At 49.4% G+C, this 25,938-nt stretch overlaps 1 protein-coding gene across 2 annotated transcripts in view; it reads right to left on the bottom strand.

Annotated features, from left to right (window-relative positions):
* Positions 1-24,985, bottom strand: part of GRIN2A (glutamate ionotropic receptor NMDA type subunit 2A) — a 364,634-nt gene extending 339,649 nt beyond the window's left edge. For both annotated transcript variants that reach the window (XM_032836343.1, XM_032836344.1), the window contains exons 1-3: positions 24,131-24,985; positions 23,370-23,560; positions 21,542-21,973 (exon numbers count right to left, since the gene is read on the bottom strand). In XM_032836343.1, the coding sequence (XP_032692234.1) occupies positions 21,542-21,955 (414 nt within the window). In that variant the 5' untranslated portion in view covers positions 21,956-21,973; positions 23,370-23,560; positions 24,131-24,985. The remainder of the gene's footprint in view (positions 1-21,541; positions 21,974-23,369; positions 23,561-24,130) is intronic.
* Positions 24,986-25,938: the final 953 nt, after the last annotated feature.

Below are 25,938 nucleotides of genomic sequence, written 5' to 3'. Positions count from 1 at the left end.
TGTGAATAAAAGCATTGCAGGGAAAAAAAGAAAAGTTAAAAAAAAAAAAGTCAATCTCCAATGAATTCAACATAGCACTACCATTTGACCCAGCAATTCCACTCCTGGATATATGCCCAATAACTGAAAATAGGTGTTCACATGACAAAATTGTATGAGAATGTTCACAGCAGCACTATTCACAGTTGTCAAAAGATAGAAACAACATAAATGACCACCAAGGGATGAAAAGTTATGCTAAATGTGGTCTTTTCCCACCGCGGAATACCCTTTGGCCATAAAAGGGAATAATGCACTGACGCTTGCCATAGCACAGATGAACCTGGAAAACATCACGCTCGGTGAAAGAGGCCAGGCACAAGAGGCCACGGAGCATATGATTCCATTCCATTTGGGACACGTAAATCCATAGGGACAGAAAGTCTAGCAGAAGCCAGGGCAGCAGGGAAGGAAGTGGGGGGGGGAGGGCGTGACTGCTTAAGGGTTAAGGGGTTGCTATGGGGAGTGATGAAGATGTTTGGAACCAGAAAGAGGCGAAGGTCGTACAACAGTGTGAAGACACTAAACACCGCTGAATCATTGATTCTAAAGTGGTTACAACAACATCTTTTAGCGTTCTGTGTATGTACCACAATTTAAAAAAAAAAAAAGTCAAAATGGCCAAAAAGTTGTGAAGGTAGCATGGGAAGGACTGAAGCTTAACAAGCTCTTGTGAGAGGGCACCTGGGTGGCGCCGTTGGTTAAGCGTCCCATTCTTCATTTCGGCTCAGGTCATGATCTCAGGGTCATGGGATCGAGCCCTGCATCAGCTCTGCGTTCAGCACGGAGTCTGCTTGGGTTTCTCTCTCTCCCCCTCCCCAGACCCCTCCCTGCACATGCTCTCTCTCTCTCTAAAAAAATACATAAATCTTAAAAAAAGAAGAAGAAGCAGCAGCAGCAGCAGCTCTTGTGGGAAAAACCCCAGGCTGTGGAGTCAGAAGACCTGAGTTCAAGTCCCGGGCCTGTGACCCACTAGCAGTGTGACCAAGAGCAAGTCGTTGCTATCCACTGGGTTTCACCTCCTTCCACACAGCGAAGGTGGTGTTCCTCCAATACTGGCCAGCAGCATAGCGCCTGCACATCTAGGAGCTCAACAGATATCCACCCTTCCTTCCCCTTCTGAGAGCAGATAACTTGAACAGCAGGGACATCAATGACACAGATGGGGAACCTAGTAGGAGGACAAGTCAGGAGGGGACAGGTTCTAGACAGGTTTGGTTTGAGTGATCACTACAGTGATCACTACACAGAATGTTCTACTTCATGTCAAGGGGAGGAGGCCAGCAAGCAGCTGGAGGAATGGGACATAAGCCAGGGCAAGAGGCTGGGACTAGGGCAGATTGTGCCCCTAGGCAACTCCAGCTAAGGAAGACCACATCTGGACAAGAGTAATTGTCAGAGTTGCTTTTAGGGAGGACCTGTCTCACCTGTTGGGGGGCACAGGTCCTACCTTCTACCAGGCAGAAGGCAGATTATCTTCAGCCAAGCTGGAGCGATTCCTGACCTCCAAGAAGCAGCAGACCCCCATTATCAAGGAGGGACCCTTAAGCCAATCCCAATCCCATTTTGCAGATGAGAAAAGGTGAGGCCCAGAGAGGAGAAAGAAAGAATAAAGATATATTATCGATGTATGATCTCATATATATAAAATTCCTTTTTGATGGGGGAACCTGTTGGAGCTCAGATGCTATCCCAGGTCGGCCTAACTCAAAGCCCCCAGATTTCCTGGTATGACCTGTGGTTCTCACCCCACAGCTCACCCAGAGGAGGAAAGATGTTAAAGCTGGAATAGCACCCAGCCCAACCTCCTCACCTACTAAGGAGGGAACTGAGCCCCAGAGTCTGCCCCGCCAGCCCACCCAAGCTCACTCTATCAACACGGTGACGTGAAGGTCACTCACGAGCACCAAAATGCCGTGCCCTGTGCTGAGTCACTCGCAATGGCCCTAATCCCTGGAATTTGCAAGTGTTACTTTAAATGTCAACAGAGATTTTGCAGGTGTGATTAAATTAGGGATCTTGGTGGTGGGGGGTGCTCAACTGGCGGAACATGCGACTCTGACTCTTGATCTCAGAATCTTGAGTTCAAATCCCACATTAAGCATGGAGCCTTCTTAAATACATACATACATACATACATAAATGTACATCTGTTATTTTATGAAAATAAATAAATGAAGAGTCATGGGATGGGGAGATATGATCGTGGATAGTCGGGTGAGCCTTAAATAAAATCACAAGGGTCCTTCCGGGAGACACGACGAGGGAGGCAAGGGGCCGCACTGCTGGCTCTGAAGATGGTGGAAGGGGCCACAAGTTCTAGAAGGTGGGGAAGGCCGGGAAGCAGATTCTCCCATACACCCTCCAGAGGCAACACAGCCTCGTCCACATCCTCATTTCAGTGCAACGAACCCGAATTCCGATTTCTGCCCTCCAGAGCTGTAGGAGGATGACAGTGCGTTGTTTTCAGACACCGAGTTTGTGGCAACCGGTTACAGTAGTCATGGGAAATTAATACAGTCCTGGCCCTTCCTACTTACCCACTATTTTACTTAAACATCGACTGACCACCCACCCTCCCCCAAACCAGTGTCCTGGATCCTGGGAACAAGGATCATAGATGGAGTCATACATGTAAGTGAGGCACGGTCCCCACAAACCAAATAAAAGGGAGCACACACCACAGGGGGAGGAGACCTAGAGCAGGTGAACTGTGGATGGGACGTGGACTTGAGCAACCAGCTTCTAAGTTCAGCCCCAGCCAGGATACCGGATGTGGCAGGATTCCTGATAACAGGTGGGACCAGCGATCTGCCTAGATCCCTCACATTGTCACTGTGGATCTGAGGATTCGTACTCCTTGCTACAACTGCTTGGGGGTGGACGTATGGTCAGGGAACAAAAGCTTTCCTGAGTGCAGGCGAGCCAGAGATCTTGGCTGCTTTAATGAACACTTCCAACCAATCGCACTAACCCAAATCACCCATAAAAGTTAACCGATTTAAGAAATAAAATGTGATCTCAATGTATTTTGGAGAGATGCCTACATTTACAAAAAGCTCATTATTAAAATTTGTTTGTTTGTTTTTCTTTTCTCTTCCCCAGGTATCCCAAATCTCTTGACTCTTCCTCCCCCTCCCCCGCCCAGGTCCAACAGTGATAGGGAAATTGTTCATGAAGAATTCGGCGGACGCACAGCAACTGTTCAGACAACTCCCCGTAAGGCCCTGTGTGAGTGACGTGAATCATCCCTCTCAAAAGAATATTAAGCGCCATGTGCACAAGCGTCTGTACCTTTTGCAATCTGCTCGCTGCCCTTACTCTGCCTCGGCTCTCTCAGCTGCCAGAGAAGCCAACGAGAAGTGCCAACACCCTTGCACAAAATGCCTCTCTTGGTCTTGACACCAGCCCCCAAAGAGGGGAGTAGATTCCCCAGGACGCCGGCTTGAGAGAGAGAGACGGGAACAAGAACCGCCCCTTGTCCGTTCAGAGCTTTGCAGGTTTGAGGAAACGTGGAGCCCCGAGTGCGATGACGACTCTGCTTCCTGAACACCTGCTGTGTGATCCGGCCTCAAACCCGGGATGAGAGCAACTCCCAGGCAACATTTAGCAGCGTCTGGAGACATTCTGGGTTGTCACAACTGGGGGTGGAGGGGTGGGGGCGTGCTCCTGGAATCCAGTAGGTGGAGGCCAGGGATGCTGTTAAACGTCGTGCAAAGTACACAACACCTTCCACAACAAAACATTAGCCAGCCAACATAGCTGGTAGTGCGAGTTTGAGAAACCCTGCAAGAACGCCATCGGAGCTGGGTTCCCGTCCTGGCTCCCACCACCTACCGCCTCTGTGAATTCACACACATGATCTAATGTCGAAACCTCCCTCCTCCTGCTGTCGCAGGGATGAAAGGTGTTAATATGGAGAAGAGATTTGTATCCGAGCAGGGGCTCACCGCATGGCATTGTCTACCTTACGCGCCAAGCAACGCGCGGTGTACTTTTCACGGGTAATTACTGGTCTTTCCAACACCCTTGCAAGACAGATGTTACTATGAACCCATTTTATGGATAAGGAAGTTGAGACTCAGGGTGGGTCAGTGACTTGCCCAAGGATACAGAGCTAGTAAGTTCAGGAGCCAGGGTTTGGGTCATCTGGATTCAAGGCCAACACTCTTCCAGGCTTCACGGACAGGGGCGTGCACAGCCCAGCAGTGTACATGGGCAGGGAATGGATATAGTAGTGTGTCCTAGAGTATTACTTTCGCTTGACTACTTGGTGAAGGGATAAATGGACACATCCATCTGGTAAGTCATTTTCAAATTATTGTGGCCTTAATACCGACACAGTTACGTTATGAGATGGGATGCAGAATCTGCATGAAATTCCAAGGTCAAGTGCAGAGAGAAGGCCATTTGGAGCACAGCCTGGCCTCCAGCCTAAGTTTACCAGACTCTTCCCCATACTGGTTTCCAACAAATCGACACAAACTGAGTGGCTTAAAGCAACATACATTTGTCTTCTTATAGCTCCAGAGGTCCCAAGTCTGCAATGGCCCTCGCTGGACTAAAATCTAGGTGTCGATGAGGCTGTGTTCCCTCTGGAGGCTCCAGGGAAGGATCTATTTCCTGGCCTTTCCCAGCTGCTGGGGCCACCTGCGCTCCTTGGCTTGAGGCCACCGCCCCTGTATTCACAGCAAATCACCCCACCCTCTGCTCTGTCATCACCCCTCCTTCTCTGGCTCTTCTAGGGATCCTTGTGATGACACCGGACCCACCCGATAATCCAAGAGAATCTCCTCATTTGAAGATCCTTAATTTACTCCTATTTGCAAAGTCCCTTCTGCCATATAAGGTAATGCATTTATGGGTCCAGGGACTGGGACATCTTTGGAGGACTGTTATTCTGTCTATTATGGCCCCTGGAGTAAAAGATTTGAGGCAACATTGAACCTAGATGTCCTAGACTTGTTCCAGGAAGGAATCCAAAACAAGGACTCAGTTTCTCATGCAGGAGCCCTGTTACCAGAATGGAGACCCTGTCATGAGAAGGATGAAGTCGGTTTTGGAGTAGATGAAGGTCGGGATTCTGAGGTGGGGTACCTAATCCCTCCCCATTCAGCAGAAGAAGAGCACTAAGGAGCCTTAGAACCGAGCTTCACGTACCTTCCAGCTTCTCTGGGCTGGTCCACGAGGGCTGCCGAAACAGAGTGCCACCCACTGGACAGCTCATACAACAGTTCTGGAGGCTGGAAGTCCAAGATCAAGGTGTCAGCAGGCTGGTTTCTCCTCAGGCCCCTCTCCTTGGGGTATAGATGGCTGTCTTCTTCCTGTGCCCCAACACGATCTCTTTTCTGCGCATGTCAGTGTCCTACTCTCTTCATATAGGGATACCAGTCATTTTTTATTTTTTTAAGAGAGAGACAGAGAAAGAGGGCGTGTGTACACAAGTGAGGGGAGGGGGAGAGAGGGAAGCTTAAGCATGTTCTAAGCCCTGCGTGGAGCCCAGTGTGGGGCTCCGTCTCACAACCCTGAGTTCAAGACCTGAGCTGAAAGCAAGAGTTGGGACTGAGCGGACTAAGCCATCCGGGTACCCCACACCAGTCCTATTATATTAGAGCTGACTTTACCCTAAATTATAACCTCATTTTACCTTAATTAACTCTTTAAAGACCCCAACTCCAAGTCAGTCACATTCTGAGATACTGGGTGTTAGGACTTCAATATGTAACTTTTAGGGTGACACAATTCAGCCCATAACCTTGCAAACAATCAATTCCAGCCCCGGGCTCCTCCCACCCTCAGACAAAGCAAGAGATGTGCCCCCTTTCTCCTAGAAACCGCTAGAATTTGAAAGCCTCTATGCATAGGGGATAGAGAATTTCCCATTCTGAAGGAGAAAGGGAAGCCACAGACACTACCGGCAAATCAAGTACATGATTCCAACTAAGGCACATCCATGGTCCTGTTTTGAAAACTGATCTTTAAAAGTGTCATTAGGTTGCTGAGTATTCCCACTAAGATTTTTTTTTTTTTTTTTTTTTTTTTTTTGCTTCTGCAAATGGCCACCTCACACTCCAAAACCAGAGACTGAAACAGACCTTTTCATCCAACCCCAGTGAAAACAGCAATTCCTTGAGAAGGTCCTGCCGTGCAGGACAAGAGGCTAAGGGGCCGAGGACAGAAGCTGGCTTCAGCTCCATGCCTGCCTCTTTCTGGGGAGGGAGGCGTGATTGTAGGAAACGGCTGGACAATGACCTTGCAGGAGAGAAGGGAAGAGTCCTGGGCTCAGAGGTGGAAGCCGATGAAGGACGTTTTTGCTCCATATTTTAGGGAAAGGAGCTTCAACGTGTTTTCAGCCCCGCCTCCCCAACTCAGATGACCTATGGCAGGGGGGACTATGGCAGAGGAAACAGCCATCCTCTGTCCCTCTGTCCCTCTGTCCCAGGGGAAACCTTCTGCACAGGATTCGGCACAGAAGACATTAGAGGTATCAGTCATGTCCTAGCCCCGTGTCCAGCTGATACATGTGGGAACAACCATTCTGCTTGATACGATGAACGCTCTGATTTCAATAGTGAACAGCCACAGCCTCCTGGGTCTTCATGTCCCTCTGCCACTCAGTCCCTCCCTCAGAAACCCACCATCTTCTCATAAGCAGCGTTACAGGACTGACAGCTGACCCAGCAGGGGCTCCAGGATGTCTGCTCTCCTGGGGGGTGACTGTCGCAATTATAACCGGATGTCAGAGAGGGGTGCGTGGGGGAGGGATCATTAACCGCAGACGTCTATGTCTTACAGTGCTGGAGGCTAAAAGTCCAAGATCAAGGCACAGGCAGATTCGGTGTCTGAAGACCGTGGACACCCCACCTCCTGGTTCACGGATGGCCACGTTCACACCGTGTCCTCACATGGCGGAAGGGACGAGGGAGCTCTGTGGGGTCTCTGCAATCGGGGCACGAATCCCATTCGTGAGGCTTCATCCTCATGATCTCATGACCTCTCAAAGGCTCACCTCCCAATACCATGTCACTGGGGTTGGAATCTCGACATATGATTGTGGGAATGGGGGACACAAACATTCAGTCCATGCGAATGATCGATCTTTACGAGTAGTTAAATATTTTGAAGATTGCCCCCACGCCCATTCGTATCAGCCCTGAATCCCTTCTACTTTTGTTTAGAAATTCATTTCACTGCGCTCACCCCCGCCACGGGAAGGAGCACCTTTCCATGCCGCCTACGCGCTATCCCTTTCCGATCACAGGGATGTGCCTGTCACATCACCAACCTGACTTCGCTCCTCTAGAGAAAGGAAGGGCCCACCGTTCCACATCCCCATGGTTCACCACGAAGCCCGCGACACAAGCCCACCCTGGGCCCCACCGGGACCAGGGTCTCTGTCGCACGTCCTGGCCTCCCGCCATCATCAGATCCCACGAACTGATTTTCTGCTGGGAACGCTTACATTGTAAAGCAATTTTCTGAAGCAACATTGATACAGACACAATGACGGAGCGATACCTGGTGACTAAGAATGAATAATCACAGAACTCCCTGCCAGGCTTCAAAATATTTATTATTTTTTAGAAATTCAAATTATTCCACCACACCTTATATCGGAATCCATCGTTTTCTGAGGTTTTCCACTTACACGATGAGAAGTATCAGAGAGGTGAAGACGTGGAACACCTAGGGATGTAGAAGTCTGGCTAAATTAAATTGGATTCCGCAGCAGGTGCCATGAGAGAGACGCACATTAAGACAGTGAGGTACCATTTCCATGGAACCAAGCGGGACAACTTTTGTTTCCAATGCAGGCCACAGGTAGGTGAGGGAGGGACTTCAGCATAGCTACCGAAAGTGTCCAGGGGTCCAATCCTTCCGGAAACCAATCAGCGCGATGCCTCATGAGCCTTAAAATTCTTCATGACCAGGGACACAGTGATTTCAGATATCGGATTCAATTCAAAACCCATAATTTGGGGCGCCTGGGTGGCTCAGTTAAATGTCTGACTTCGGCTCAGGTCATGACCTTGGGGTCCCAGGATTGAGCCTCCCCCCCGCCAATAAGGATCTGCACTTGGCGGAGAGTCCGTTTATCCCTCTCCCTCTGCTCCTCCCCCCGTCATATAAATAAATAAAATCCTTTAAAAAAGGGACACCTGGGTAGCTCAGTTGGTTAAGTTGCTGCCTTCAGCTCAGGTCATGATCCCAGGGTACTGGGATCGAGTCCTGCATCGGGCTCCTTGCTCAGTGGGGAGCCTGCCTCTCTTTAAAAAAAAAAAAAAAATCCTTAAGAAAAAACTCAGGGGGCGCCTGGGTGGCTCAGTGGGTTAAGGCCTCTGCCTTTGGATCAGGTGATGATCCCAGGATCCTGGGATCGAGCCCCACATCGGGTTCTCTGCTTGGCAGGAGCCTGCTTCTCCCTCTCTCTCTGCCTGCCTCTCTGCCTACTTGTGATCTGTGTCTGTCAAATAAATAGATAAAATCTTAAAAAAAAACAAACCTCAGTAATCTGCAACTCAGACATTTTATTATGAAGATGTTCACTGAGGTGTTGCTTTTAACAAAAACAAATGTGAAAAAATCTAAATTATGAAGGAATTCACAAAGTGTCCACAGAATGGAAAAGGTAGCAGGAGGGGTGCTTGGGTGGCTCAGTGGGTTAAGCCTCTGCCTTCGGCTCAGGTCATGATCCCAGGGTCCTGGGATCGAGCCCCGCATCGGGCTCTCTGCTCAGCGGGGAGCCTGCTTCCCCCTCTCTCTCTGCCTGCCTCTCTGCCTACTTGTGATCTCTGTCAAATAAATAAATCTTAAAAAAAAAGAAAAAGAAAAAGAAAAGGTAGCAGGTAAAAATGCTTTCAAGTAATCTGTAATGCTCATGAGGGAACGGGAAGTAAGTCAGAAGGCAGACATGCAATTATAAAATCGACACGTATATATGCTTATAGAGCGGGTACAGAAAAGACTAGAAGGAAACACACGAAAATGGCGACAGCAGCTTCCTGCGGTTGGTGACGTCAGAGGTCATGTTTATTTCCTTTCTAGGTCTTTCGATCTCTCACGTCCCCTCAATTGTACATCCGTAAGACTACTTTCATGTTAGCCGAGATGTATACTGACATATTTGCAGGTGAAATGCACCAGGTCTGACCCCGCGGGGGGCTGGAGTTGAAACAAGAGCAGTTATGCTTTGGTAACTGTTGAAGCCAGGAGATCGGGACAGGAGGGCTCACAGGATTGTCTCTATTTTGGGATGTGTTTGGAATTTTTCATGGTAAAAGTGTTGCTTCGAATGCTGCCAAAGAGCTTTACGAAGGAATGAAAAAAATAAGGAAAAAAACAGTACCAAAAATGAGTATCAATTAACCCGGGCAAGACGAACGGCAATTAATTCAAGTGCAATTGGACCGTGAAGTTTGGGTCTTCATGGTGCGGGAGGAGGTGGGGGGTGCTGGGGGTGTAGGGGGCGCTGCCTCTTTCAGAACCCCGGGGGTGGGAGCCTTGCCCGCCACCTGGCACCAGGGCCCCAGCAAACCTGTCAGTTTCTTGAGCTCAGCTCCCTCTCCCCGTGTTCCGGCTCCATTCACCCGAGTCAACCGATATTACGTTTCCTCGGTCCGACAAATAGCTTTAAAGCAATTCGTCTAGAAAAATATGTTGCTTTTCAGCCCTTGGACTACAGACATGCAAGACAATATGGATTTCAAATGCCACTCACTCTTTCTGGCTAGAGTTTCCTAATTTGGAAGAGACAAGATAGAGCAGGAGACATCCAGCCATTGGTGACAACAAAACAGAAATCGGCGAAAAGCTCAATGTTTTGATTGTGAGAACTGCCATCCAGAGGAAAACTCAGGAGCTTTCAAAACAACAGTCAGGGCTGGCAGCCTGGAGGAACACGGCAACGGGAGGGAAAGGCCTGGATTGTGAGCTGGCGCCGGGGCTTCCGTGAGCCAGTCTCTTCCCCTCCGCAGCTCACCCTCTCCCGCCGCGGACGGTTGTGACCTGCAGGGGCAGACGCGTGGCAGGCCAGCCTCTCTCTTCTGGCCCCAAGTCCTCAAACGCGACTCTAGACCACAGCCCTCCAGGACACCTTCTCCGACAAGTCCCCGCCTTCCCAGCTCTGGATGAGTTGCCCCCTCTGCTAGATTCCCATAGTCCCCCTCATCCCATTCCCCCTCCCCATTCCCCGGAGTTACCCCAATCCCAGATGCATCACTCTGGGCTCTACCTGCCCACCTCCTCCAGCTAGATGCACATCAAAGCAGATAACGTGATCACAGATACAGCCGCAGAGCATTCTGGCACAGGGTAGAGGCTCAATAAATGATTGAAGAATGAACCTATTAATGAGCCAATAAATAAATCAATTCCAAAGAGGTCGACGAATGGGTTTCAGAGAATCTGTGAACCCCCAACAATTGCACGCGAATGAGCCATGCATGTTTCTGGACGTGTATTCCTCGGTGGGGGATGGGTGGTGGGGGGAGGGTCCATAGTTCTTATTGGTGTATAAAATGATCATGACTCCCTCCCTGACTCACTCCAGATTATTTTATATTCCTTGGGTGAGTATGTGGGCCTAGCTTTGAGGTGCCAGTGATTTTAAGAAGTCACCTTATATTCTAGAGTGAGTTTTTATTTTGTTTTGGGGAAACAAGCACAGCTGGCGACCAGGGGAAAATGATTGATGTCTTCTCACTTTAGTGAGACTTAAGAAGAAAAGATCCTCAAAACATACCAACTCCAGCAAAAATTACAGATGGTGACAAACTGCCACTCCCATTTCGTGTTTCCTCCTTGAACGGGTCACAGGGTCACCTCCACGGAGAGGAACACGTCTGAGGGGCTGTCATGCACAAATTGAGCAAATATTCTTTCTCTTGAATTCTGTATTATAATTACTTGGATTTTTTTTTACCTACTTCTAATAAATAAATAATTAGAAGAGAGCCATTTCCATCACCTGGAACATTGTAAAATTGGAATGCAAAGATAGAGCGTTTGGAAAGCAATTCTGGATTTTTTTTTCCCCCTTGGGAGATGTGAAGGAGACACAGAGGAAGTAAGTAAACTTAATGACTACCATCCAGAGCCATTACTGCCATAAGGAAATGCAAAATGCAGGGGGTACAACAGACAAGAAAGAAAAAATTGACAACTGGAAATTCAGAGAGGGTTCTGGCTCTCTCTCTTTACAGTATGAAAGTATCCTTATACAACAACGTGTACAAACACATGAATATACTTCAGGAAGTAATCACATTAATTGGATGCAGTAGCAAAACTCCTCGTTTGAAGATTGCTGGCAATTATTCTAAACATTGTCTTTGGTAGCTGTACTTCTTAGCCAAAAACATTCCCACTAGTAAATATGACGCCGGCTGACCTACTTATGTTTATATTTTTATATGTGTGTGTGACTTGATATATACATAGGTTTTCTGCTTTTCAAATACCATCTACCCTTCAAGAGGATGTAAAGTCCTTTGGGGATTTGAGGTGATGATGCCAGGATCATAAATTCCTCCCCCATGCCGGGCAAATTTATACTGAATTACTCACACGCTTGCAGAAAGTGAGGATGTTGGTTTTCAGCCAAATCCAAGGGCCTAAAGTACCGGGACTTGGGGATTAAAAAAAAAAAAATTCAAGGATTTGAGAAATGCAGAGTGACTGAGTTAGAAAGAACCTCAGAGGTGACCCCATCCAATCTTGCCACTAGGAGTCCAACTCACTGCCCCACTCCTGATAGACGGGCAGTCACTCTCGGCTCAGCCACATCTGACAGACGTTGTTCCATGAAACATCACGGCCTGCGGTAGTACCTAATGGCCAAAGCTTAGCCCTCACATCAAGCTGGAACTTTACCCCTGATAATTTCATCCTCTGGCCTCAGTTCTTTCCCAAAACAATAAAAACAAAAAATAAGACTAAGCCTTCTACCCCGTAACAGCCCATCTCTCCTATCGTCTCTGAGACTTCTCCAGGCTGGACTTCTCTAAATATTTTCTTCTGAGACTCTTTCTATAAGTCATTTATATCCATGCAATCCCGAAGGCCCTGACCCAGGACGCACTGTAGTTTTTCAACATCCATCTTTAAATATCATCCCCCAAAACAAAGTCAAGTCTACAGATCATGGTGTTTTGTGTTGCTGGAGACATCATCAGTTATGCCACTTAGCCATTGCTTCTACACCCCTGCTAATAGCAGCAATCTTTGCATTGTTGGCAATTATCCATTCTTGAAACAGAATCTTGACTGTTGAACTCTTCCAGTGATGTTCAAGGGTTGGTATGGGACCCAGTTCTGGCCAATGAAATGTAAGGGGACATCAACTCTAATGGAAAAAGAGAGGGCCTAGAAGAAAGCTTCTTCTCCCTCTTTTTGAATGCTGGCTTATGAAGATGTGATGGCTGGAACAGAAGCAGCCATCTTGTGACCAAGAGGAAACAACAGCTGAGAGAGGCAAAATACAAAAATAGAAAGGACTTGAGTCCTTGATGGGGTACTGAGTCACTAAATCAGACATGGGGCTCCTTGTTAAACAAACAAACAAACAAACAAAATATGTGTCTTAATTGTTTAAACCACTACTGGTCAAACATCCTGTTATTTGCAGCTAAAAGCACTCCTAACAACAGAAAAGGTATAATGGGGCTATTACCTCCCTTGATTTGACATTATATTTGCAGAAATGTGGCCTTCACTTTTTTAAGGGCCATCTCACTACCTAGAATCTGCTGTGCATCTGGTCCAAAACAAACAAGCAAATAAACAAAATCCCTGTGATTGGAGATCACAATCTCAAATGCTCACAGAGACCCTGCAATTAACATAACTGGGTGAATCTGGATAGATGGGAGATAACAGGGAGCAAGGGCATTGAAATTCAAGCATTTTAAATAGTGTATTAGTGAAATAAAATACTAATGTCTCTCTGAGGCAGATTCAGCAGGCAGTCCCCCAGTTCATGACCCTTGCAAAAATCATTCTCAGGTTTAGAAGCTACATCTCCCCCTTCCTGTAAGAGTATCATTTCTTCTGAAGTCCTCCAGTGTAGCATGGGTCCCTCCCTTCAATCCAGAAAGACAGTCCTGAATTCTAATTCCATGAGCCAACATCTTAACCAACTTGGTTAAGACAACCGAAATAGTAACATAAAAGTCTATTGTCCCTCTTGAAACTATGCCCCTTGCCTATACCAGCTGGATTCACAATCATTAACTTAAGAAGGCAATGAAATCAGAGCGTAAATAGAACCATGTAAGGATTCTTTAATCAAATACCTCGGGGGCTGCCAGGTTCCCTGGGCTATCACTGAGTTGTTTTATCCTTGGCAGAGACAAAATGAGAAACTGTGTCCATCCACACCCTGAAGCCTTAAGCCCCAGTGCAAACATAAGGTCTGATCGGGGGAGTTATTTACTGCAAAGCTCCCTGAGACCGGCTCCTCTCGAGGTCATTTCTGCACTGGCAACATTTATCTTCACTTTGCCAGGATAAAGCCCCCGGCAAGTGTGCAGAACTAAAAGCACCTGGTTGTCCCAGGAAATTCATATTCCTCTCCATGTTCATATCAAGGAAATGTGCATTGGTTCGTGCTGGACTGTCCACTTCTCAGAGTTCTACAGGGAATTATCCCTACTTTCGTATCCCTACATGGCCCTTCATCATTTCTCTAGAGATGACAAAGCACATGCACATTTGACAAAAATAAAAGCTACAAAACACAGGAACAACAACAAGAGCATTCCTGGAGTAAATACTTATTATGAGCCAAGCACTGAGCTACCCTATGAAGTAGGTACTATTTTTTTTTTAAGATTTCATTTATTTATTTGACAGAGAGAGAGAGATCACAAGCAGGCAGAGAGGCAGGCAGAGAGAGAGGGGGAAGCAGGCTCCCCACTGAGCAGAGAGCCTGACGCGGGGCTCGATCCCAGGACCCTGAGATCATGACCTGAGCCGAAGGCAGAGGCTTAACCCACTGAGCCACCCAGGCGCCCCAGTAGGTACTATTTCTGTCTCCATTTGGAACATGAAGACACTGAGGTCAGGCTGGGGTCAGAAACAAACAAACAAAAGACACTGAGGCCCAAAGCCTTTGAGGGGGGTCCCCAAGATCACCCAGCTGGTAAGTGAAAGCCTGAATTTCAACTCAGACAACCTAACTCAAAGGTTCAACTTACTCACCATGCCGGAATGACATTTCTTCAAAGACTGACGTAGCCACGAGTCTACCACTCAAAGATAACCACTGTTCACATTTGGGGATGTTTCTTGTTGGTCTTTTCTTGAAGGTGAAAGAATTTTCAGAGCTGGAATAGGCCTTAGAGATAATATCACCTCAAGCCTTGTTTTGCAGGAGAGCCTAAGGCCCAGAAAGGTGAAGGGCCTTTCTCCAGGTCATACTATATTTGGAAACGGAATGTAGGTCCTTTGTGCAAGGTTTCCTGGGGCCTTCGGACTCAAGTTGCTTGGTAGGGGCTTTGTGGAGTACTGTGTTGAGAAGGGTCTAAGGCCAGTGGGCTCAGAAATGCTACAGCAGATTAGTGACGGCAGCAGTGAACACAGCAGCCTGGCCACGTGCCCATCAGGAATTTGCCACCTACCAAGAAGTAGCCCCTGGAAGAGAAGGAGAATGCCAGGGGAAGGCTTTCTTAATAAAGACCAGCTATGCTCTTCACCTGCATCAGGGATCTCAAACCCCAGCACCTTCAGGGCCAGGTCTCTAACATGAATGAGTCAAGTGGGCAAGCGGAGAAATGAACAAAGGAACAGCACCTGCCCTAGGGGGTGGGGTGCCAGTCACCTCCACCCAGCCGCTGCCTGCCAAGGGGAGAGATGGGGCTGGTGTTCCCCAGCCTGATTTTTTCCAATAAAGCATGAAATTCGGATTTCTTAAAAACTGCGATGTCTCCTAACATTAATGCTGGCAACAACTTCAAATGTGAATAATAAACAGGCAGTGCAGGACAAACAAAATACACCCGCTAATAACATTATAACCTCTTGTTTTCATGACGGCCTGACCAGAAGCCATCACTCTGTGTTACAAACCCAAGATTCTATTTGTATTTCTCCTCTCCTCTTCTCTCACTCTCTCTCCCTTTCCACCTCCCTCCCTATCTGCCCCTTCCTCCCCCCTCCATCACTCCAACCAGAGAAGCATTTCCCACCTGGGACTACCATAAAGAATATACACACTGCCCCCTCCGAACCCATCAGAACACAGCTATCCAGAGTCCAAGTGATTATCAATGACTCCAAGGGCCACTTGGGAAGTTAGTCATTCTCTCGGGGTGATGCCTTTTGCTCTCCGATGACTTATGTAAGGAGGAGTAGATGATTGCATCTGACATGCCTCATCGCAAAGGCTAAAGATAGGCCTCCCCACTCTCTCAGGAACTACCCGATGCCTTCATGGCAGGGGCTGAGTGGGTTCCACCAACATTGCAATGTGTGCGTCTGCCCTTTCCATGAGCTATCAGTGTTTCACTCAAAGCCAAACAAGGGAGCTACCAGGTTATAAGAGAAAGTTCCACCTCCTGCTGATGACCTATTACTCAGCAGCACCATCCGGGCCTTTTGTATGGAACCCCCCAGTTTCCGTTAATCGAAAGGGTGGCTAGTCTAGTAATTATCTGCCAACGATAACGTAAGAGAAGACTTGGCACACACCCATGAAATCAACCGGCATTTAGGGAACGAACACTGCACAGAAAGCCCTAAACCACAGTGTGGCAAGTTCATCTGGAAACTGGAGCAAGCTGGCATCAGAACCAACACCTTGATTCATTCAGTCAACAAACGTTTACCAAGAAACAAATGCGAAGGGCAAGATCAGCACAAGGTGCCAAGAAGAACACACATGTGAACCAGAAATCAACCTTACTAAAGGTGGAAAAATAGAAATATTCGTTTCAATGAATGTGGTAAAAACAGAATATTCCACAGCCCTTTAAAATCATATTTCAGGGGCGCCTGGGTGGCTCAGTGAGTTAAGCGTCTGCCTTCAGCTCAGGTCATGATCCCAGGGTCCTGGGATTGAGCCCTACATCAGGCTCCTTGCTGAGCAGAGAGCCTGCTTCTCCCTCTCCCTCTGCCTGCCACTCCCCTTCCTCGTGCACACACACTCTCTCTCTTTCTCTGTCAAATAAATAATTTTTAAAATTATTTTTAAAATAATAATAATAATAATTAATAAAATAACATTTGGGAAGTCTACTTAATAATAAGGGAAAATTCCATGAATACATAATCAAGTTTGAAAAAAATAAAAGCAGGACGTGAAATATAACTGGGTCAAAATCAGAGTGAACACCCTCAGTAACCTTCCTCTTCTGCTCCTAAGACACAGAATTTATAGATAAATCTTTAGATGTTTTAAAATTTACATAGTACTGCTTGGAAATAGGAAAAAGGAATCACAGATCAAAAATAAAGAGAACTCCCTGAAAATAAGTGAATCAAAAGATGGGACTCTAGGGGCACCTGGGTGGCTCAGTGGGTTAAAGCCTCTGCCTTCAGCTCAGGTCGTGATCTCAGGGTCCTGGAATCGAGCCCCACATCGGGCTCTCTGCTCAGCAGGGAGCCTGCTTCCTCCTCTCTCTCTCTCTCTGCCTGCCTCTCTGCCTACTTGTGATCTCTGTCTGTCAAATAAATAAATAAAATATTTAAAAAAAAAAAAAAGATGGGACTCTACAATTTCATGTAGGAATCAAAGTCACATGGTTCATGGGGGATGGGCTCAATATGAGACATGGAAGCAGAGGTCCCAACATCTACCCAGGGGTAAGAGGCAAAACTGTACCCAGAATCATGCTGCTAGGAATCATGGCCAAAAAGGATGCCCCTGTCTGTGGCAAGGAGCCAAAATGAAGCAACTTACATTAGACTTAGAGCCAAGCCTGCACCAAAGGGTATACAGTGCAGGGAGAAAGCTCTAAGCTTAGCTGTTGACATGAGCTTTACTACCCTTGCAGACAAAGGGCAGAAGAAACCATAAAATCACCTTAAAAATTCACAAACAAAAATCAGGGGACATATGAGGACATCCAATGATCAGAATCTACAAAATGAAAGAATTCATACCTGAAGAAACAAAGATGCTAAAGCAATCAGAGAAGAACTTCGCAGTCCTTTTTTTTTCCCCCTCTAATCCTTAAAGGGACAGAGGAAGGATTTACATTCACAAAGTGAAAAGAGTTTTGTTATAAAACAAAAAAAAGCAAGGAGGTATAAAAAGGGGCCAATCATTCACCTTGGAAATATGATGAACTACTGTTGAAATTAAAAGCTTAACGGAGGGGCGCCTGGGTGGCTCAGTGGGTTAAAGCCTCTGCCTTCAGCTCAGGTCATGTTCCCAGGGTCCTGGGATCGAGCCCCGTATTGGGCTCTCTGCTTGGCAGGAAGCCTGCTTCCTTCCCTCTCTCTCTCTCTCTCTCTCTCTCTGCCTACTTGTGATCTCTGTCTGTCAAATAAATAAATAAATAAATATCTTTAAAAAAAAAAAAAAACTTAACGGAGAGGCAAAATAAGAGACCAGGTACAAATAAAAAGAGCTGGTTAACTGGAATATAGAACTAAGGAAACCTTCCCAAACATTGCACAGAGAGACAGAGAACTGAAAAAAAAAAAAAGTTTAATTTAAGATACCTGGACAACTGGTCGAGAAACTACATATGGAGAGAACAGAGAAAATGTTGGAGAGGAAAGATCCAAAACATAATGGCTGAGATTTTTTCCGGAATTAAAGAAAACCCTGGATCTTCTGACTAAAAAAAGCCCACAGAGTGCAAAGTACAAAAAAAAAAAAAAAATCCCATATATGCAGTATAATCCTGAACTGATAAGTAACTAAATAGAGCTTAGAAGGAAATAGACCCATGTGTCCAACTGTGGTTACTCTGGTGACAGAACTTAGAGGGGAGAACTTTATTTTTTCTTTAAACGTTAATATACTTTCTAAGCAGTCTACAGTGAAGCATTAGGTTTATAAACTGTGGAGAAAGAGTATTCATTATTTCAAATACACATAAACACACTTTTTTAAAAAAGGGTTTGTCCTCAAGGAACTTACATTCTAGTAGAGGAGATGAGGTATGGATAGAAATGTCATATAAAACAAAGTCCATGGACAGATGTAGCTAAAATCTAAGCAAGCCTTGCCTTTTCCCCACGGAGCCATTAGAAGTGGAGAGGAGGGTTGAGGACGTGAGGACACTGAGCAGAAATGTGAAGGTCTAGGGCATATGCCTGATGTATTAGGGACTTCTGCAGCAACAAGAATGTATTCCATTCAGAGAGGATCAAAATGACCAAACCAAGATAAGAGTAGAACTGTATCTCTACAGCAACCATTATTTTCACCTCTAACTTAACTATATTTCAAGACCACCCATTGATAGAAGGAAACATTAACATCTGTGTTGTAAATTAACACCACAAAAATGTGCCACTTAACACATTTCCATTATTATAAGCCTTTGTTCTTTTTTTCCTTGGGTCAAGTAGACTGAAGGAAAGGTAAAAATGTTGTGTGTGTGGCGGGGGGGCGGTGTTCCATTTACCTAATCAAATTAATAATAATCAAATTAACTACCATTCTTGTCCACAGGGACACTAGTAACTATCATGTTACCAATTTGGAAGTGAAAACAAACACAAGTATGTTCTGGGCTTTACCAAATGAACATCATGTTAGGGGAAGACAGAAAGGCCGTTTCCCTTTGGGGAGATGCAGACTTTGTGGCCACAGCACCATGGGCACACTCAACCACACAAGGTAAGTTTTAGGCAACGTCTCATGGCTGCTTCTTCAGAGCCAAACAAACTGCATTCAGCATTCAGCTCCCAAAAAAACAGGTGGCAAAGGCACAAGCCAACTAGATGTGCTACTAATGGAAGGAAGGGCTGTTCACGTCTCAGACAATCTCTTTCCTTTTTTTAACACATCCAAGTTTCTCAAAATACCACTCTTTAACCCACCTCCACTCAACATCACCTGCTCATCCCACACATGGGGCCCAACATATACCCCAACGTTATCTGTGCTCACTTCTTTGATTCCCTGCCATTAAGACCAACTCGGAAAGCCCCGACAATAATGAGGAGTAACCAATTCCCTTCACCATCTTTGAACCAATGTATATTTCCTTCCTCTCTCCTTTGTCAGCTCTTAAATCTTTCTCTAATCTTGATTCTCTGAAAATGTCCTTTCTCATCTTTCTCTTGCCATTTCCTGATTCCCTTTTCCTTCTGTACTATTCAGTGGGGTCATGCTCTTGCCCAATCCCCCCATTAGGCAGCTTCATTCTACAGAAGAGGAGGATGCTTCCGCCCATACCCTCAAAACTCCCCTTCTAATACTCCTTTAAGGAAGGAGCAGCTGCTGGTCCAGTAGGTCCAAGACTGACATTCACAGTAGGCAGGGTAGCTGTATATCAAACAAGTGCTCAACTATGAGCACACTCTGTTCCTGCTCCTTTGCCTCCAGTCCGATAGGTAAGTCAAGTAAGAGCCTGAACCACACACCTGCCAGCTCAGCCCTCCCAGCCTCAAGACACCTTCTCCAAGTCAGATTTCACCATATTTCCCCACTGATTATGCTGGCCCTAATGAATCCATTAATTTCACTTTCAACATGGCTACTGTCTTTTGCGTGTTGCTTCTTTCATCAAAACTTCAGAAGGGAGGAGGGGTCAGTGGTAATATTTAGATCCCCAAATCACACTCCAAACCCCTGCTAGAAACTGTAGTTCTTCTTCATGCCTTCATCAGAGGGTCGGTCATTCCTTACGCACAAGCCCTAGGCTCTGATTCATTGCACCTCTCCATGGCTTAGAACCTCCTATAAAATGAGATTAATTCCTTGACCCTCTTGAAGATGGGATGACAACATTAGAAGATAGGCTTAATTTGCTGGAATGTGAGATCACAGCTGGAGAACAAAACACTGAGATCTAGCTCCGTTGCCCATCATGTGGCCTCAGCCAAGTCATTACCTGCCCCCCTGTGCCTCAGGCACTTCATCTGAAAGTTGTAGGATGATCTAGGAGACTCCAAGACCCTTCCCAGCTTGAGCAATTGGTGGCAGGGCCACCTGTTCCCTACTCTATTTCATCCAAGAAAGGAGCCCCCCAAAACCGAGAGGTGGTTGGGAAAAGGCTCAGCCACACGTAGAAATCCTGCTAGGCTGCAAACCAGTTCAAATGAATGTTTAATAAGATACTGCATTGGTTGTATACTTCGGCTGAATGTGATGCAGCCCAGGAGACCTGAAAGAATTAATACGGTTCCCAAAGGAGCTGGTGGGAATTGCTGAGGCAGAGGCAGAATCTGATTTGATGAATACAAAAGTGCTTTGAGAGCGTCAGAAAGAAAGTGCCCTGACAAATGTCTGCTTGCTCCATTTGGATGTCTCCTGCTATCTAAGGAACACACTTCAAGATGCTCTCAGGGCTGGGGACCATGGCACACGAGGCCAAGCACCCCCTCCTCCCCTTCCTACCCCACCCCAGTCCTTCCCTGGGGCTTCAAGATACAGTGCATCCATGAGTCTAGTTTTTTCTCCTTCCTTACTTTGGTTCTCCCTTCTGGCCCTCTTCCATCCCTCCGCTTCTGCATGACCCTCAAATCAGGCTCTCGTAACATCTCATTCCAGTCTGGAAGTCTCTCTCTCTACTTTTCCCCAAACCAATACTCTCAGGGGGTCCACAGAAAGACCTTATCTCTCATCCTAAGCCAAGAGATGTGGACACACCTTTCATTAGGACACTCTCCAACTTCCTACCAAAACCCATCCTGGGGAGGCAACCCCTCCATTTACCCCTGTTAGTCCCACTCAGGGAACATGTAGGGAAATGCCAGGCCCTCCATGCTCAGGGTCTGTGCTCAGTTCTCTCTACTCAATCCTTAGAGGAACACCTTCCTGTGTGCCTCTAGCCCAGGACTTCTCAAACCCTCTACCCCATTTTCCCCAACAGCAGACAGTCTGTGGAAACATGACATTTCTCTGCCCTTTTGTGCTTTACCTAAAAACTATGCATTCTATTCTGTAACATACCCACGTTTAATCGTTTTAAAAATAGTTTTAGACACTTACCACAGAGGGAAAAATTGACATTTCCCCACAAATCGGGTAAAGCTGATATTATAGAAACATGAGCCATAGCATTGCCAAGTATCCCCAGGCTCACCTCTGGGCACTATTTGGAAACCTCCAAGCGTTCCACCACCCCATTACACATCACACATCTGCATTTTCTGAGTTCTTCCTGGCTCAGCCGAAGTGCTTCTGAGTACCCCACTCTCCGAACCAAGGGAAAAAGAATTTCCACTCATTTCTGGGTTGAAGAGGCAGGACCTGGCTCTCACCAGGACCACGACCCTCTTTCAGATCAAAACAGATGCCAGGGGCTCCCAAAGACCTGTGGAGGCTGTGTTATGATGGCACACTCCCGGGTCCTGGCAGTCTATCCCCTCTCCGACTTACCTTGTCAGCCATGATCATAGACGCGCCCCCGTGGATGCCCAGGATGGGTATGAAAGTCTGCGAAGAGATAAAATCCAGCATCTGAGCCACGGCCTCCTGGTCGGTGTCGTCCCCAAAGACAAGGCCATGGATGCGCGCCCCAGACATGAGGTCGCACACATGCGTAATGAGGCTCTTGGGGTCCGTCCGGTTCATCAGCAGGGCTACCACGTTCACGTCCAGGGGCAGCCCTGCTGCCTGCTCTGGGCCCCACAGGTTTCGCAGTTCGCGCTCCGTCACGTCGTGGCTGTGACCCAGCAGCACCGCAATGTTCAGCGCTGGGGTACCCTTCTCCGCCGCCGCGCCCTGCGCCGGGCCGCGCCAGACCAGAAGGGCCGGCAGCACCAGCAGGGTCCAATAACCCAGTCTGCCCATAGTCGCCACTTACGGTCCCTGCAAGGTGGAGAGGGAGAGTCAGCACCACAGGGAGCAAGGATTCTAGAGGGAAGGGACTATGACCCAGGCCCTGGCTCTAGGAGCCAGGTAAGGCACCCATCCCCTGAGCAAGCTCACAGAGTCCCTGCCTCCATTCCCCATTCCCGATGCCATCCACATCCCTCCACCCAACTCTATCCACAACTCCCGTCGGAGCTAATTCTCCATCCCCGGTCCCCAAGTTCATCTTTGCATCCAACCTCCTTCTCACCCCGTCTCCAGCCTCTTCTCCATACGTAACTCTGCCCACATCTCCCACCACATCCCCAAGTTAGCTGTGGACCACAGCCCCTGAGCGTAGGCGCCCAGAGCAAACCCTCCATCCACCGGTCTCCCACCTGCCTAGTGCAGACCAAGTTACCAACCCCGCCCCCCGCTGGCGAGGAGCGAACTACAGACCAGCCCCCGTGTGCGGAGGCGGTGCTGAGACTCCGCATCCCCGCTCCCGCGCTGGGCTATTCGACCCCGCCCCCTGTGAACCTGCCGGGTGCAGCACAGACCTGGTTCCACAGGGCCCCCGCTGCAGACCCGGAACCCCCACTCCGGCCCCGTGCATGAGAGTGAGGACACTCGCTCGTGCGCCCCAGGGTCCCGGGTGCCTAGGGGGAAATTAGGGTTCGCTCCACCTCGCGTGGAACCACTCAACAGAAGGCGGGCCCCAGGGCCCGCCCCCTACTCTCGCGCGTGCACACACACGCGCGCGCACACACACACACAAACACACACGCCCTCTCTCACGCGCGCCGCGTGCAATGCAGAACCCCGGAGAGGAGGGAAGGCGCGTGGGAGCTGGCAGAGAACGTGCGTGGGGGGAAAGGTAGGCTCCTAAGCAGCTCTCCGACGGACGCGAACTGTACAGCCCTTCCCCAGGCTTCCCACCCCAGATCCTGTTACCAAGTCGTAAGGGCATGTGGGCAGTGGGCTGCACAACCTCACAGGCACTCGCGCGTTTCTGCGCACAGCCGCAGGCCGCCGTAGCGATACCCACAGCCATCCGGAGTCCGCACACGTCCTCAGTCGGTGCACACACATGTATCGCGCTAGGTGCACAACTGCGCGTGCCTGCAAATACCAGCACAGTCGTGCACGCGTGCACAGGCGCGCGCCCCTCGGGCCCGGCGCTGCCGGAGCCGGGGGAAGTTGAGGAGAACTCGTTCTGGCCGCGGCACTCTTCGGGTGAGCGTCGCGGAGCACGGAGCCGCAGCGCCCCCTGGTGCTCCTTCCGCGCCTCGCTAACAGATGCTCCCTCTCCCGCTTCCTCTCCCTCGCTCTCCTGATCCTTCTCCCGCTCTCTCTCCGGTCGAGTCTTCCTCTTCCCCGGCTGGCCGAGCCCAGGTCTCCCGCTGGGACGTACCTGTAGCCGGAGAAGGTCGAGGATGCAGTGGGGCGCGCTGCGCGCACGAGCATCTCGGCCGCCTCAGCAGCCACCGGGGTTAGCGGGTTCCCGCATGCTGCGGCCCCCGCGCGCTCCCCTGGCTGTCCCGCGCTGTCCGCATCGCCCCCACGGGGGGCGGCTATCCCAGCCGGAGGCTCTGCAGCAGGGCTCTATCGGGGTGGAGAAGAGACAGAAAGGCAGGGTCAGCCTACCGGCAGGGGAAAGGGGACTGGGGGGCAGGCTGCAGTCCGCAATGCTGACAGCCCCCTGTGCGCACAGGGGGCTAGACCGGAGAGGGGGAGCTGAAGCTCGGTGCCCAAGACCCCTGTGCGGATCCTCAGACCCCGCGGTCGATATGGAGATCTCCGCTTCGGGGCGCACAGGAGAACCGGAGCCCCAGGTTGAACACGCACGAGAAGCTAACTAGGCATCTCCACCCTCACCCCCTACCACCCGGCGCCGGCTGCTGGGAGTTGTTCGGCCAGGAGCTGCTGAGCGAGGGGGGTAGGGAGAAAAAGAGGAGGGAATGGGGGGGGGGGCGGCTGGCTGAGTTTGCGATGAGCCGGCAGGAGAGGGGGAGGGAAGGACTCGGGCTCCCGCGGTCTCGGATCCCCGAGGGAGGTGCGATCATTTCCACGCAACGACCCCCTTGCGGTCCTGCCGCCCCCTCCTATTCAGGCCTCCCACCGTCTTTCCCTCAAAGGGGCCGCCCAGGCCCCACGTCCCGCGCCAGCACTCACCGCAGCCTCTCTCCACATAGTTCTCAGCAGTGGCCGCTCCTGGTCATCTCCAGGGCTGATGGCTGCGGCCCCGACTCTCAGCGCTCACCCAGCCCCATGCTCCGGCCAGCCCCGCGGCGCCTCCCTTCAAAAGCCGGAGCTCGGCTTCCAGCCCTACTCCGGACAGCAGCTGCCCGGTCCTCTGAGCGCGCCCGAGAGCCCTCTCCGCAGCCCAGGCTCCGGGCTGGTGGTGTGTGTGAGGGCGAGTGTGTGTGTGAGTGAGTGTGGGAGCGCGCGCGCGCGTGTGGCCGGGGATCCCCGCGGTCCCCGCCAGAGAGAGGCGCGGGCGGGGGATGGCAGCTCCCTCTGGGCCCTTCGCTGCGGGGCCAGCTCGCCACCAGGCTTTCAGCTCCCCATTTCCCGACGGGAGTCGGAAAGCGCCTAGCCACCCTGGCTCACAGCACTGGCAAAAGCGGGCTTCTGGGGCGTGCTTCTGATGCGGTCGCCTCGGAGGAAGAGGAGGAGGAAGGCAGGGGCGCCCCCACGCCAACTTAGGGACTTGTTCTCAGTCGACTAGACGCAGCAGCCCCCGCGACAGTCAGAGAGGCTTGGAGCTCCAGTGGGTGAAAGCATCTCCCGCCCGTAGCCGCCCTCCCCGGAGGCGGGCCGAGGCAGACCCCGCAGTCCCTCGGCGGCGGCGCGGAGCACGGCCACGGGTTCCCGGAGCGCACGGCGGCGACAGGGCCAGGATAGGCGGTAGCCTGGCGAAGGGGGCGCCTGCGGCGGCGTGCCGCTGTCCGCGGTGCTGAAGCCACGCTCTCCGCCCGCTCCTGAGCGTCTGGTGCGGCTGAAGAATCAATTATTCAGATCTCTGCTACCGCTTCCTCCTCCCCCAGTGCCTCGCGCTGGGTACAGCAATCCCCCTCCACGCACAGGCGCGCCGAGACACACACACACACACACACACACGCACACACGCACACATACACACACACACACACCACAGAATCTGCTTCAGTGCTTCTCCCTGTGCATCGCCACCCCCCGGAAGGGAACCCACTCCTCTCCTCTCAGGGAGCCAGAATCCTAAAAGTAAAGACATCTCTACATCCCCCACTTGCTTCCTTCTTGTTTTCTAAGTTATAGCAAACAAAAGTCGCCCTGAGGCTGCCACTTCTAAGCTACCAGCAGGGGTGAGCCAGAGAGCATGGGACTGCCTGGGTGTATGAGGCCTGGCTGGTTTGAATTCTGGCAACTGCGCATGAAAAACATTGTGCAGTGAGGAACTTTGCCCTCTTTACACTCAGCTGTATCTCTCCTTCCAGCTCTCCGGTCCCCACTTTCCTTACCTCAAGGCCTGGAAAGAAAGAGGCCTTAAATTACACGAGGTTTTTGTAATCATGTTCTTTTCTAACCCTGCAATCTCCACTCATTAGCTTGATGTCACCTTTGGGCTTGCTCTACATTTATCTTCCCTTATCCATTGCTAATCTGGAAAGTGAAGACAGTAAAAATATCTATTTCTCAGGGTTATTGCAGAAAGAAAATGAGATAGCCTTAGTAAAGGAGCCAACAAAGTCTGGCACATAGTAGGTGCTCAACCAACATGAGGGCCCTACAAGGTAGCCTAAGAGGGAAGGGCCTCTTTCCAGGAATGCTGAATACTGACTACTGGAATGGAGACAGGAAAGGGACAAAGTTTAGAGAACTATAGTTTTATTATCAAGCTGGCTGTTGTATGTTAAGTTCTCTGGAGTTTTATTATTCAAAAGATGGAAAGAATATGGAAGAAATTCTGGAAGGTAAATGAAAATGGTGGGTTGTGTGGA

This window comes from Lontra canadensis, unplaced genomic scaffold (genome assembly GCF_010015895.1).
Source record: "Lontra canadensis isolate GAN:19392208 unplaced genomic scaffold, GSC_riverotter_1.0 scaffold91, whole genome shotgun sequence".
Lineage (NCBI taxonomy): Eukaryota > Metazoa > Chordata > Mammalia > Carnivora > Mustelidae > Lontra > Lontra canadensis.
Note: the sequence above shows the minus strand (reverse complement) of the source record. Positions and strands in the feature narration are given on the sequence as shown.